The sequence below is a fragment of the Sciurus carolinensis genome, chromosome 4 (assembly GCF_902686445.1).
Source record: "Sciurus carolinensis chromosome 4, mSciCar1.2, whole genome shotgun sequence".
In the NCBI taxonomy this organism is placed as follows: Eukaryota; Metazoa; Chordata; class Mammalia; order Rodentia; family Sciuridae; genus Sciurus; species Sciurus carolinensis.
The window spans coordinates 152,552,827-152,567,999 of record NC_062216.1 but is presented as its reverse complement, the minus strand read 5'-3'; the positions used below and the strand labels follow the sequence as shown (position 1 = coordinate 152,567,999).

The following is a 15,173-nucleotide window of genomic DNA, read 5'->3' as shown; positions in this document are numbered from 1 at the left end:
ACATTTCCAATTTATTCCTGTTGGAGGTACTGCTAATCTTTTGGGAAAAAAGTAGACTGCAGTTAATAACACCATCCCAGAGGCTTGAGCTGCTTAAACCAAGTACAGAAAATGAGGCTCAATCTGTATTTATGGGGCTTCTTGATTCCCAGATCATCCCAGAAACCACATCTAGTATAATGCTATAGAATGTTAAACTTGGAGGCAAAGAACCCTAGGTTCTGGACTCTTCTTCACTGATGACCTCAAGCAAGTCTTACAACCTCACAACCTGTCTGTAACATGTGTCTATCTAAACAAAGAGAGGAAATGAAACCAAGTTAGTTCCTAAATGCTGATTATTGTAGCATTGGTTCAAGTGCTCCAAATTCTGTGCCTGTCTCCGTCAAAGTTCGGGGCCCTAAGTCATAAAAAAAGAAGGGACAGTCAGTCATGTGCTGGAATATATGCTTGCTAGATCTTAAAACCCAAGGGATAGTCCTTTATTCTGACATTTATAAGAAATCAAACTTTCAGAATCAGGGAGCTAAGTTACACACTTAGGTGACCCCATAGTTTACCCCATAAGTATATTTTCCATATAATTTTCCAGAGAAAATTGATGTCACCGTTTTTGGTAATAAATTTTAGTTTCTTACAGTTTCTACCTTCAAAAGTTCTATTATATAACCCCAAGTTTATGTTTTATATATAAAGTTGTTCAAAACTGTTCTGTCATACAATGAGTATAGCATTTGGCTTGGAGGTACAGAGGGGAGCTGAACTGGTGACTTCCATAGCCAGGCATGGTGCTGGGCTCTTCATTTCTATTATTTATTTCTTACAGCAAACCTGTGAAGTTTCACCCATATTTAATGGGGAAGTTGAGGCTCAGGGAGATTTTTTTTTTCCCCAAGTGTACATAGTAGATTGCAGAGCTTGGATTTTAATCTAGTTTGTACCAAAATTGTGCTCTTAATATGCAGAGATGGATGGTAGGTATTTCATGTTTGTTTTTAAAGAAGCCAGTTTTACATATTCTTTCTCTTTATAAAACTAACAAATATGTACTTTTGAGTTGATAGTCTGTTTACTATATGGATAGTCGAGAAGGAGAGAAAAGATTATTTTACATTATGTAGTTTGATACATAGGCCCTTTTATTTATGACTAGAATTGACTTTTATTTTTCATTAGGTGTCTGTCCCTAAAGAATTGGTGGCACTTATGAGTGCTATTCGTGATGGAGAAGCACCTGACCCAGAAGACCCAAGCAGGAAAGTATACAGATTCAGCCAAAAAGTAAGATCACAGCATCTAGTGAACTGCAAAGAGCTTTTACCCACCCAGAGAGCAAAAGAACTCTTGAAACGTTTCAAAAGTTTAAAGAACAGCTTTTTTTTTTCTTGTTTTTATTTTTCTTTCGTGCTTTTAGAGGAGTTTGTTCCATTTAGAGAAGGTGTTATGTTGAAGAAACAGGTTACTGGGTAGGCATAGCAAGAAAGCCCTGATTCCATTTTCTCTCAGTCTAGTCAGGAGCAAGCCTCCTCTTTTAAGTAGTTGCATGTTTGCTTGCTGTGGAACCACTGTGTGATCTTGTGGCTGTTTAGGGTGTTTACAAATGGAAGAGCTGTCTTAGACTGAGAAAGAGCTGTGTTATCATCCTGTAAGTTAAAATTTCTATGCAGCTGGTAATTGGACTTGTATCTTTGACCTTTAACAAACAGAATGTGGATGAATGTGTGTGTGTGTGTGTGTGTGTGTGTGTGTGTGTGTGTGTGCGTGCATGCATCTTTTAATAACTGATTCACCAATGGACAGTTTTGCTCCAAACCCAGCTTCTGGGTTTCTAAGTTCCTATAACTTTGGCATCCACTCATTGCTGGTTTAAAACATAAAGGAATTTTTTAAATTAAAAAAATGAAGTTTTAAAAGTCAAGAAAAAAAGCATGAGGAAAAAGTACAATTGCTTTCTTATGTTACTTTTTTGAGAAATGTTTGAAAGTACCTTTTTAAGGCTATGTACAAACATGGTTTTCACATGTCAAAAGCTTTCCTTTGTTGGAATAAAAGGAAAATAGATGTTTTGAAATGTTTTGCATTAAAATTTTGAGCTATTTGGCCCCTTAAAAATGAGAACTATTTGAGAAGTACAAAAGGAAATTTGAAAGGGAATTTACTTGATTTGAAATATGAATTGTCTGACCCTGTATTATTTTTAAAACACTAATCCAAGCATGTGGTATGTGTCTTTGTCCCCTTTAGGTTCCGATACCCTGCTACCTGATTGCTTTAGTTGTTGGAGCATTAGAAAGCAGGTGAGCTTTTGAACAAATTTTGAGGTTTATGGGCACCTTAAACCTCTGTCAGGATTGATAGGTAGCCCATTTGTGTTTTTCAAGATATCAAGCTGACAGCTCTAGAAAAATTCAAATCCAGTTGTAAAATGTTTGGCCACAAACTTTAAACTAAAAAAATCTTTACTACCTGCCTCTTACATTTTTCCAGGTATTATAGAATAAGGTAAGCATGCTCTTACCTTTGGTTTGACATCTACTTTCTAATATAAGTTTGAATGAGTCGTTTCTTATAATCTTCATTTTCTCATTCTAATTATAAATTTTATAATTATAAAATCTGCCTCTTCAGCCTTATAGGGTGTTTATATTAAACAAACAAGATAAAATACATTAAGGCACTTGGAAGCCTATGAATAGTATAGAACTATAAAATATTTTATTAAAAATTTTACCAGTAGCTAGAGTTTTACCAATAGCTAGAGTGCTCTTTCTTCTTGTTTGTTTTTTCTTATTTTTAAACAACTGAAGATTAAGAATATTTATAGTAACCATGATCTTTAAATTACTAGAAGTGTGGGCACAATAGAGAAGTCAGACAAACAAATTTAGGTCTCATCTCCAATTGTTCTTAGCTACATCCTTGGACAACTCACTGCCTCTTTGAGTTTCATTTTTTTTTTTTTTAACCTGGAAAACAGAAAATAATATGTATTTCAAAGAATTTTTGTGAGAATTAACAGACCTAACATATGTAAAGCAGGCTCTTAGTAAATGATCATTTTAGTAATTTTCATAGCAATTGCCCTTTACAAGCTCTTATATCCTAACTCTAGTGCATTTATCTCATTGTTTCCTCAACTCTGTGGAGTAAATACGATTATTTGTTTCTGTTTTACCAAGAAGAAACTGTTGCTCTGTGAGTTTATTAACACAACGTGGAAATGTCAGAGCCAAGACTCAAACCTAGGTGCAGCTAGACCTGTACTGTCCAGTAACCAGTTACACTGCATACATGATGTTATCGAGCATTTGGAATGCAACACATCCAAATTGAAATGTGCTAGATACGTGCTAGATTTCTGAAGCCATATAAAAATGTAAAATATTTTAATTTTTTTATGGATTGCATGTTGAAATGATAACATTTGGGGTCTATTGGATTAAAAATTGTTATTAACATTAGTTTGTTTCTTTTACTTTTTTTTTTTTTTTTTGTAAACAAATGGGATACATGTTGTTTCTCTGCCTGTACATGGCGTAAAGGCATACCATTTGTGTAATCATAAATTTACATAGGGTAATGTTGTTTGATTCATTCTGCCATTTTTTTCCCTTCTCCCCCACCCATCCCCTCCCTCTATACAGTCCTTCCTTCCTCCATTCCTGCCCCCCTCCCTAAACCCAACTCCAACCCCAACACTAACCCCTCCCACCCCCCATTATGTGTCATCATCCACTTATTAGCGATATCATTCTTCCTTTGGTTTTTTGAGATTGGCTTATCTCACTTAGCATGATATTCTCCAGTTTCATCCATTTGCCTGCAAATGCCATAATTTTATCATTCTTTATGGCTGAGTAATATTCCATTGTATATATATATACCACATTTTCTTTATCCATTCCTCAATTGAAGGACATCTAGGTTGGTTCCACAATCTGGCTATTGTGAACTGAGCAGCTATGAACATTGATGTGGCTGTATCTCTGTAATATGCTGATTTTAAGTCCTTTGGGTATAGGCCAAGGAGTGGGATAGCTGGGTCAAATGGTGGTTCCATTCCAAGTTTTCTAAGGAGTCTCCATACTGCTTTCCAGAGTGGCTGCACTAATTTGCAGCCCCACCAGCAATGTATGAGTGTATCTTTCTCCCCACATCCTCGCCAACACCTGTTGTTGCTTGTATTCTTGATAATCGCCATTCTAATTGGGGTGAGATGGAATCTTAGGGTGATTTTGATTTGCATTTCTCTTACTACTAGAGATGTTGAACATTTTTCCATATGTTTGTTGATTGCATGTAGATCTTCTTCTGTGAAGTGTCTATTCATTTCCTTAGCCCATTTGTCGATTGGATTATTTGCATTCTTGGTGTAGAGTTTTTTGAGTTCTTTATAGATTCTGGAGATTAGTGCTCTATCTGAAGTATGATTGGCAAAGATTTTCTCCCACTCTGTAGGCTCTTTCTTTGCATTGCTGATAGTTTCCTTTGCTGAGAGAAAACTTTTTAAGTTTGAATCTATCCCAGTTATTAATTCTTGCTTTTATTTCTTGTGCTATGGGAGTCCTATTGAGGAAGTCTGGTCCTAAGCCGACATGTTGAAGCTCTGGACCTACTTTTTCTTCTATAAGATGCAAGGTCTCTGGTCTGATTCCGAGATCCTTAATCCATTTTGAGTTTAGTTTCGTGCATGGTGAGAGATATGGGTTTAGTTTCATTCTGTTGCATATGGATTTCCAATTCTCCCAGCACCATTTGTTGAAGAGGCTATCTTTTCTCCATTGCATATTTTTGGCCCCTTTGTCTAGTATGAGAAAATTGTATTTATTTGGGTTTGTGTCCGTGTCCTCTATTCTGTACCATTGATCCACCTTTCTATTTTGGTACCAATACCATGCCGTTTTTGTTACTATTGCTTTGTAGTAGAGTTGAAGATCTGGTATTGCGATACCCCCTGCTTCACTCTTTCTGCCAAGGATTGCTTTAGCTATTCTGGGTTTTTTATTCTTCCAGATGAATTTCATAATTTCTTGCTCTATTTCTGTAAGGTACATCATTGGGATTTTAATTGGAATTGCATTGAATCTGTATAGCACTTTTGGTAGTATGGCCATTTTGACAATATTAATTCTTCCTATCCAAGAACATGGGAGATCTTTCCATCTTCTAAGGTTTTCTTTAATTTCTTTCTTTAGTGTTCTGTAGTTCTCATTGTAGAGGTCTTTCACCTCTTTTGGGAGATTGATTCCCAAGTATTTTATTTTTTTCGAAGCTATTGTGAATGGGGTAGTTTTCCTAATTTCTCTTTCTGAAGATTCATCGCTTATGTATAAAAATGCCTTAGATTTATGTGCATTGATCTTATATCCTGCTACTTTACTGAATTCACTTATGAGATCTAAAAGTTTTCTGGTGGAATTTCCTGGTTCCTCTAAGTATACAATCATATCATCAGCAAATAGGGATAGTTTGAGTTCTTTTCCTATTCGTATCCCTTTAATTTCTTTGGTCTGTCTAATTGCTCTGGCTAGAGTTTCAAGGACGATATTGAATAGGAGTGGTGAAAGAGGGCATCCCTGCCTTGTTCTAGTTTTTAGAGGGAATGCTTTCAGTTTTTCACCATTTAGAATGATATTAGCCATGGGCTTAGCGTAGATGGCCTTTACAATGTTAAGGAATGTTCCCACTATCCCTATTTTTTCTAGTGTTTTGAGCATGAAGGGGTGCTGTATTTTATCAAATGCTTTTTCTGCATCTATTGAAATAATCATGTGATTCTTGACTTTAAGTCTATTGATATGGTGAATGACATTTATTGATTTCCTGATGTTGAACCAACCTTGCATCCCTGGGATGAAACCCACTTGATCATGGTGCACTATCTTTTTAATATGTTTTTGTATGCGATTTGCTAAAATTTTGTTGAGAATTTTTGTGTCGATGTTCATTCAGGATATTGGTCTGAAATTTTCTTTCCTCGATGTGTCTCTGTCTGGTTTAGGTATCAGGGTAATATTGGCTTCATAGAATGAGTTTGGGAGGGTTCTCTCCTCTTCTATTTTATGGAATACTTTGAGAAGTATTGGAATGAGCTCTTCTTTAAAGGTTTTGTAGAACTCAGCTGAGAACCCATCTGGTCCTGGACTTTTCTTTGTTGGTAGGCTTTTGATGACTTCTTCTATTTCATTACTTGAAATTGGTCTATTTAAATTGTGTATGTCCTCCTCGTTCAGTTTAGGCAATTCATATGTCTCTAGAAACCTGTTGATGTCTTCGAAATTTTCTATTTTGTTGGAGTATAGATTTTCAAAATAGCTTCTAATTATGTTTTGTATTTCAGTCGTGTCTGTTGTGATATTTCCTTGTTCATTCCGAATTTTAGTAATTTGGGTTTTCTCTCGTCTTCTCTTTGTTAGTGTGGCTAAAGGTTTATCAATTTGTTTATTTTTTCGAAGAACCAACTATTTATTTTGTCAATTTTTTATATTGTTTCTTTTGTTTCAATTTCGTTGATTTCAGCTCTCAGTTTAACTATTTCCTGTCTTCTACTACTTTTGGTGTTGGTCTGTTCTTCTTTTTCTAGGGCTTTGAGCTGTAGTGTTAGGTCATTTATTTTTTGAGTTTTACTTCTTTTATTAAATGCGCTCCATGAAATAAATCTTCCAGTTTCTTTTGCTTTTTTTTTTTAAAAAAAGTGACTACTGGGCAATTTCAAATTATATTCATGGCTTGCATTCCTGGCTCTTACTAAATTTTATAGTGGTTAGCACTAATTACCATTGATACTACACTCATTGTTGTCTGCACACCAATAGCTTTGGCCTTCTCTGGGAGTTGGTTAGAAATCAAAATTTATATTTAAAAAGTGTCCCAGATAATTTATATTCACATAAGCTTAAGAAGCACTGTTCCAGAAACTCCTGCCTGTGGGGCAGAATGCCAAGGCAAAATCTTGTTTGAGATATAGTATCAAATAAAATGTTTAAGACAAAATTTAAATGAAAAAATACTTTTGAGTTCTAACACTGTAGGTGTGATACATAGTTCTGTTTGTTTCTTCTTCGTTGTCTTTATTGTAAAATATACATTTTAACCTTTTGTAAGTGTGCAGTTCAGTGGTGTTAAGTGTGCAGTTCAGTGGTGTTAAGTGTATTCACATCATTGTGAAACAAATCTCTGGAACTTCATCTTGCAAATCCAAAACTCTACCCATTAAACGACTCTTTTCCCTCTCCCCCAAGTATACTTTCTGTTCCTATGAATTTGACTACTTTAGATACTTCATGTAAGTAGAATCAGAGTATTTATCTTTTTGTGACCAGCTTATTTAGTGTGACATCCTCGAGGTTCATCCATGTTGTACCTTTTCTGTTTGTTTCTTATATGAGAGTGTTCAACTTTTAAGTGCATAACAATGTTTTTATCTTGTTCTGGAGTAATCTTTTTTGAGCTACAAGAAGGGTTTCCATGGTTGTGATTGAAAGAGGAAACTAGGTCCCTAGAGATCTTACAAGAGCCAGTAAGCTAACCTTTGGGGACACCTCATGTCTTGGTTTTTCTTTTACTCAGACTGGGCTTCCATAGAGAGCTGCATGTGTAACAGCAGGTTTGTATCTCAGGCCATTTAAACTCATCTCTTCCCAGGAACACATGGTCAATCCAATTCCACTTAATGAGAGCCTATGTACAAGATTTAAAGTCCTTCCTAGAACCAGGTAAATGATTTGCCTTGAATTTTTTTTTTTCATATAACTCTTTTAATTTTGCAGGCAAATTGGCCCAAGAACTTTGGTATGGTCTGAGAAAGAGCAAGTGGAAAAATCTGCTTATGAATTTTCTGAGGTTGGTCATATTTCTAAATAATTGTAGTAGACAGGAAATTGAAGATTTTGAATGTGATAGGATGGTTTTAAGTAATATAGTGAAAGAACCAAGAATGTCTTATTTTGTGTGAATTTGAAGTTACTACATTTTTTTTTATCACTTTTGTTTAAAATAAGCCTCGTTAACTCATAACCTTCATAGAAAGCAACATACACTTTTAAGAAATTATTTTGGCAACAATTAAGACATACAAATATGTATGCATTAATTTTTCAGACTGAATCTATGCTTAAAATTGCAGAAGATCTGGGAGGACCGTATGTATGGGGACAGTATGACCTGTTGGTGTTGCCCCCATCCTTCCCTTACGGTGGCATGGAGAACCCTTGCCTTACTTTTGTCACTCCTACTCTCCTGGTAAGTGTAAATATTTCTTATTTGAAATTCAAATTTCCTCAAAAATAAATAGGAAGAACTTTAGACTCCTAGTATATTTTTTTAAATATCTTTCCTTATTTATAGAACTCTTGTTTCTTATTTTAGTACTCATTTTGGTTATCAAATTTCACTCTTTGAAAGAATATGATTTTTCCATGTGAGGAAAGAATATTTTGTTCACGGTATTTAGATGTTGGGAGCAGGGATGCTATGTAACAATAGTCCATTGATGACTTATGTATCCAGAAAAAGAAATGACACCATTTACAATTGACACAAAGGTACTAGTAAAACAAAAGCAGAAGCTAAGTGCAGTATGTATAGGAAAGGATTAGGCCCACAGTCTCTTGCTGTATTCTATATGCCTTGTAAGCTACTTTGAGTCCTTCTAGAACTAAATGACTAATGGAGTAGCAGCTAAATAAAAATGAAATACACCACAGAATACAAAGAATCCTATAAGCTTTTCTGAAATATATTGCAGGTGATAAGGAGAGAAAGAACATGATGGGTAAATAAGAGCAGATATACAAAATGGAAGTTGAAGAAATTCCTGGAAGTTAGTGAGAAACCAGTATACTGGCCCTCCTGGCAGTAGAAAAATTTCTTAGGATTAGGAAAAGAAAGAATGATGCTGTTTTTTAGTCCTGGATTTTTTTTTTTCCTCAATGTTTACCTCTTTTGACCATTTGAACTGCCATAGTAGAGTGGGCTGTAAATGCCAGGATACTAGATGGAAGGTATGCAGTCTTTAAAATATAACCTGTAATTTGATTACTGAAATACTAAGATATTTTCTCTCTCTTTTTAGGCAGGTGATAAGTCACTTTCCAATGTAAGTCAAAATTTCTGATTATGATCTTTTCCTCAAGAAGTATTAAATAACTGACTATAAAATATACATGGTATTATAATATTTAACCTGGTTATGAAAGATAACTTGGGAATTCTCCTCACAAGACACTGTTATGCTAAGAATTAGATTTAACAGACCTAAGAAAACGTAATTCACATCAAATATTCAATGAGTGATACATTCATTTAACAATATTTTTTTCTTTTCTGATTATTTTAATTATGCCATATTTTTTTGGTTAAATTACTTTTTTTTTCTTGAACTGAGTAATTCCCTGAATGAATGAATAAATATACACACACATGGTTTTTTTATTTATTTTTTTCTTTTCTTTTCTTTTTTTTTTTTTTTTTTTTGGTGCTGGGGATTGAACCCACATGATAGGTGACCACTCTACCATAGAGTTTTATCCCCAACCCCTGATATATATTTAAAAGAATTGAATAATGAGGGGTTAAAAGAACAGGAATGCTTAAATAATAGCTTGTTTTAGAATAAGGCAATCAATTTTACTACTAATCAATACTATTTCCCTTAGGTTATTGCACATGAAATATCTCATAGCTGGACAGGAAATCTAGTGACTAACAAAACTTGGGATCACTTCTGGTAAGATTTTAAAAATTTATTTCTTCATTCTTGTTACTGACTGATTTCTTTCCCTGCCTGCCTCCCAACACTCAGTTGTTTTCTCCATGTCTCTTGTTTTTTTCTTCATCACTTTGATCACTTTGGCAAGCAGGGATTTTTTTTTTTTTTTTTAAATTCTGTAACACTTGTCATGGTATTAGATATAGTCCAGGTGTTCAGTTTATGCTTGTTTTTAAGTTCTAAACATAGTCACATTTTAATACATGGACATGTAAAACCAGAACCGTGGCTTAATTTTCCCTGTTGTCTGATGGGCTGAACTTCCCATTTCTGAGTTGACTGCCTAGGAACCACACTGGCATTTTGCTTGGTCATGTTTTATAATTGCTATCCATAGGAAAGCCAAAAAGAAAGTGGTTTTTTTCAAAAAATATTTTAATTGATGCATTAGAATTATACATAATAGTGGTGTTCATTTCTTATTAGAGTTTTAGAGTTATACATAGTAGTTGGGTTCATCCTAACAAACTCATGCATTCCTGGTTATCAGTTTCAATCCATGAAACCCACCTTTTTCCCTCCACCTTTTCCCCTTCCATCCTCCCTCCTCTCCCATTCTCCTTCCTCTACTCTTGATTTCCTTTTGCTCATCTGTTAATTTATATTTGATTGATTCTTTTTATTACCCTATCCTTCTCTTTACTTTTCTTTCATTTTACTCTAGCTTCTGCATATGAGAGAAGACATTCAACCTTTGAGTTTCTGAGTTTGACTTATTTCACTCAGCATGGTAGTCTCCATTTCCATCCATTTATTGGCAAATACCATAATTTCATTTTTTTGATGTCTGAGTAGAACTTCATTGTGTGTGTGTGTGTGTGTGTGTGTGTGTGCATACATATACATATACATATCATATATATATGTTTCTTTTTTTAATTTATTTTTATTGTAAACAAATGGGATACATCTTGTTTCTCTGTACACAAAGTAGAGGCATACCATTTGTGTAATCATACATTTACATAGGGTAATAGTTTTCGATTCATTCTGTTATTTTTTTCCTTCCCCCCTTTAATCTATTGTCAGTCATAATTTGCTCTTGTGAATTGATTCCATAAATTAGCAGTTGTGAATTGTGCTGCTATAAACATTGAGGTGGCTATGTTGCTAAAGTATTCTGAATTTAGGTCTTTTGTGAAAATACCAAAGCATGGGATAGCTGGGTCATATGGTTCCATCCTTAGTTTTTTGAGGACTCTCCATACTGCTTTCCAGAGTAATTGTACTAGTAAGCGTTCCCACCAACAGTTTACAAGTGTACCTTTTCCCCCACAACCTCACCAGCATTATTGTTTGTATTCTTGACCATTGCCATTCTGACTGGAGTGAGATGAAATCTTAGTGTAGTTTTGATTTGCATTTCCTTGATTGCTAGAGGTATTGAACATTTTTTCATTTATTTGTTGACCATTTCATTAAGGAGTTTTGTATCTGTGTTCATCAGGGATATTGGTCTGTAGTTTTCTTTCTTTGATATGTCTTTGTCTGGTTTTGGTCTTCATAAAATGTATTTGGTAATGTTCCATCTCTTTAAATTTCATGGAATAATTGAGAAAGATTGGTGTTAGTTCTTCTGTGAAGGTATGATATAACTCAACTGAGAACCTATGAGGTCCTAGGTTTTTCTTTTTTGGAAGGCTTTTAATTTCTGTTTCAATTTCATTACCCAATATTGGTCTGTTTAGGTTTTCTATATCATCCTAATTCAATTTAGGGAGGTCATATGTATCTAAAAGTTTGTCAGTGTCATCTCTGATCTTGTTCATTTGCATCTTCTCTCTCTTTTGGTTAGTTTGGCTAAGGGTTTGCCAATCTTATTTATCTTTTCAAAGAACCAACTCTTCATCTCATTGATCCTGTATATATATATATTTTTTTTAATCCTCAATTTCATTGATTTTGGCTCCGATCTTAATTATTTCCTGTCCTCTACTGGTTTGGGGGTTAGTTTGTTCTTTTACCCAAGGCCTTGTGGTGAAGCATAAGCTTATTTATTTAGGCTCTCTTTAATTTTTTAATGTAGGCACTCAGTGCTATAAATTTTCTTCTTAGAACTGCTTGCATCCTGTCCCAGAGAGTTTATTATGTTGTATCTTTTTTCTCATTCATTTCTAAGAATTTTTTCATTACTTTTCTCATTTTTTCTTTGATCCATTTCATTGAAGAGAGTATTGTTCAATCTCCATGTGTTTATATGGTTTCTATTATTTTTCTTGCTATTGATTTCTAGCTTCATTCCATTATGATCGGACATGGGATTATTATATCAGGGGTTTTTTTGTATTTGTTGGGGATTGTTAATTTTGGGGGGAGATTTGTTTGCCTGTTTTCTCAGGTTTTCAGACATCTTAGACTTGGATATCAATTGAGGTAGATTCTCCTACCTCTCTTTTTTTCCCCCCTGTGTTCTTTTATGTATAATTATCTTATTTGTCCTGGGACTTCTCTCTGTTGTTGATATATGAATAGATGCTAAGGAGTGGGACCTGAGTTCCCTCTCCGATTGTTCCTCCTTAGGTCCTTTTGCAACCTCACAGAAAGGGACAAATAAATAATAGTAACAACTGTTGCAAACAGTACATAGTGTTAAACACCTAGTTCCTACTATGATGTATTCAACATTAATTATCAGCAATAAACAGGAATAGTGGTTTCAGCAATAGTCAGTATTAAAAACAGTAACTGTGGTAGCTGGAGTTGTGGCTCAGTGCTAGAGTACTTGCCTAACGTGTGAAGCACTGGGTTCAATCTTTAGCACCACATATAGGTAATAAGATAAAGGTCCTTCAACAACTTAAAAAAAAAAAAAAAAAAAAAAAATATATATATATATATATATATATATATATTTAAAAAAATAACCATGAACTAAAGCTTCTGGTTTTAATGTAAACAGAAGGTGTCAACTATATCCTCCATAGCAGTAATAATTATATTAGCATTAATGGTGGGAGCAAAAGTTACATAAGCCAATTAGTTCTGAAAGATGGTAAAAATATAGTTAATTTGGGGGAAAGAAAATGTGTTAGGAAGTTAGAAAAGAGTTTATAATTTCAAAAAGTGAACATTAGTATGCAGAAGAGATGTATCAGGCGATGTTTATATGGAAGGAGGGGAAAAAACAGATTAAGGTCTGGGAGAGAGGGAGAGAAAATAATAGAATTTGGCTGTTAGCAGAAGAGAAAAAGAGAGACAAGAGAAATAAACAGATGAAAATAATGCAAAACTAAACCAAAGTGTATAATCCAAAAAACCCAAAAGACAATGCTAGGAAAAAATAATTACATTAAAAATGCTAAAAATGAGAGGAAAAAGAAACAACTAAGTGTATGTATTGTGTATATATATATATATATATATATATATATATATATGTATATGTGTGTGTGTGTGTGTGTGTGTATGTATCCCACACAAACATACACAGAAAGAATAAAAAAATAAATATTTTTTTAAAAATCCACCAAAATTGTAGAATGAAGGAACTGTCTCCACTGAGGTAGTCAAAATAATTGACCAGATTGGGTGGTCACTGTCTTTGTCCAACAGTGCTTCTAATTCTTCCTGAGTTTTGTAATAATGGAGCAAGGGGCGGGGGTTGCTAGCCCCTTCCAGTTGTTGTGTTGCCAGTTGGAACAGCTTAAGATTGAAGCTACTTGATATAAGACTCCGCTTCCCTTCTCACTAGAGGTGGGATAAATCAGGAAGTACTGTCAGTTTGCATTGTGTCCATTTGGACTAGTTCTGTGCCCTCCCAGGGTACAGCTTCTGCAGCATTTTGTGAGGTGAGTTCCAGCAGGTGGAGATGAAGTCTAATCAGTCCTTGGGGCTGTATTGGGTGGGGCCTTCTTTGGAGAGACTAGATTGACCTGTCCTTAGGGCTAGATAGTAGGTGATCTCTTCTGCAGGTCTGGTTCTCAGGAGCCTCAAGAAATCCGGTCATGGGGCAGGAGGGTGCTGGTCCTCCTGGGCTGAGTTCCTGGGTGTATTCTTCCCCACCCACTTAGACTCCTGGCCTGCTTCAGCTGGTCATGTAAGGCTCCAGACACAAAGAAGTGAATTGGGTTCCTTCTTCCTTCCCACTCGAATCCCCTTGGGTATGGTCTACTCCACACCTGTTTTACTCAGACCCAGCCTAGGTCCCTCCATAGGCACCTCTTGGGATATCGTGACTGCATGTGTGTGAGTGTGTGTGTGTGTGTGTGTGTGTGTGTGTGTGTGTTTTGATCTCCTGGCTTCTGCAGTCTCTACGGTGGAGCACTCACCCCGCGGTGGCTCCTACCTCAGCTCTCCATGGCTAGCTGAGATAGAGTCCACTTTTCAAGCACCAACGTGCATTGCAACCTGGATCACTAAGATGAGGCAGCATTTTTGATTTCAGGTTTTTCTGTACCAAAATTGTGTTCCACCTGCCTCTGTGGTGGATCTGTGTCAGTGGTGCCTGTGGGGCCACTGGGTTGGCTCTGATGTGTTCTTTCTTCTTTGTTGATTGTACCCAAATTTCTGAGTCCCAAGCCACTTTGAGCATCCAGTATTACATTTTAGTGAAATCACTCTGACCTACCTTGCTGAGAAACTGAATACTGCTGCTTTGGTCCCTTGCCACGCAGGGCGCAACTTGGGACGCAGCTTTAACCTCCACTCTACTGACTTCTGTCTCCTCCCCACCCAGCAGTGGGATTCAGTATGAGATTTGTACATGCACATAACATAATTTTCTCAATCTCCTTACCCAGTACCTTCCTTTTCCCTTCCCTTCTCCCTCCCCCATCCTGATCCACTTGCTGTACTCTAGTGATCTCTCTTCTATCATCATCATCATCATCATCATCATCATCATCGTTTTAAAGAGTACATTGTAATTATGCATATATAAGTGGAATTCATTGTGCTATGTTCGTACATGGACATAGCACAACTTGGTTGATTTTATTCCCTGGAACTTCCCCATGCTCTCTCTCCCTTCCTTCCCCTCCATCTTCTTCCTACTCTACTGGTCTCCCTTTAAAAAAAAAAAAAAAGTATCTTTTTTGTATGTGTGTGGTACTGGGAGGTGCTTAGGTGCTCTACTACTGAGTTATATCCCCAGTCCCCCAAAAGAAAATATCTTGTTGATTAAAATGTCTTTTCCCTGGCTATGATAGCATTTTAATTTTTTTTTAAAAAATCTTGTTTTCAGGTTAAACGAAGGACATACTGTGTATTTGGAACGCCACATTTGTGGGCGGTTGTTTGGCGAAAAATTCAGACATTTTCATGCTCTGGGAGGATGGGGAGAACTGCAGAATTCGGTAAATAAATTGAACTTTTAAAAGCATTCATTCAAAATTGAATAGTTGTTAAAAAATTGAATTTGTAAAGTATCTCTAGCAACAAGAAAGTCATTTTTATAGGTATGGAA

General features: G+C 35.6%; 1 protein-coding gene across 2 annotated transcripts in view; it reads left to right on the top strand.

Moving 5' to 3' along the window:
- Window positions 1-15,173, top strand: part of Lta4h (leukotriene A4 hydrolase) — a 41,606-nt gene that overhangs the window by 11,125 nt on the left and 15,308 nt on the right. For both annotated transcript variants that reach the window (XM_047551255.1, XM_047551254.1), the window contains exons 5-11: window positions 1,177-1,281; window positions 2,245-2,297; window positions 7,770-7,842; window positions 8,101-8,241; window positions 9,074-9,097; window positions 9,657-9,727; window positions 14,952-15,063. In XM_047551255.1, coding sequence (XP_047407211.1) covers window positions 1,177-1,281; window positions 2,245-2,297; window positions 7,770-7,842; window positions 8,101-8,241; window positions 9,074-9,097; window positions 9,657-9,727; window positions 14,952-15,063 — 579 coding nt within the window. The remainder of the gene's footprint in view (window positions 1-1,176; window positions 1,282-2,244; window positions 2,298-7,769; window positions 7,843-8,100; window positions 8,242-9,073; window positions 9,098-9,656; window positions 9,728-14,951; window positions 15,064-15,173) is intronic.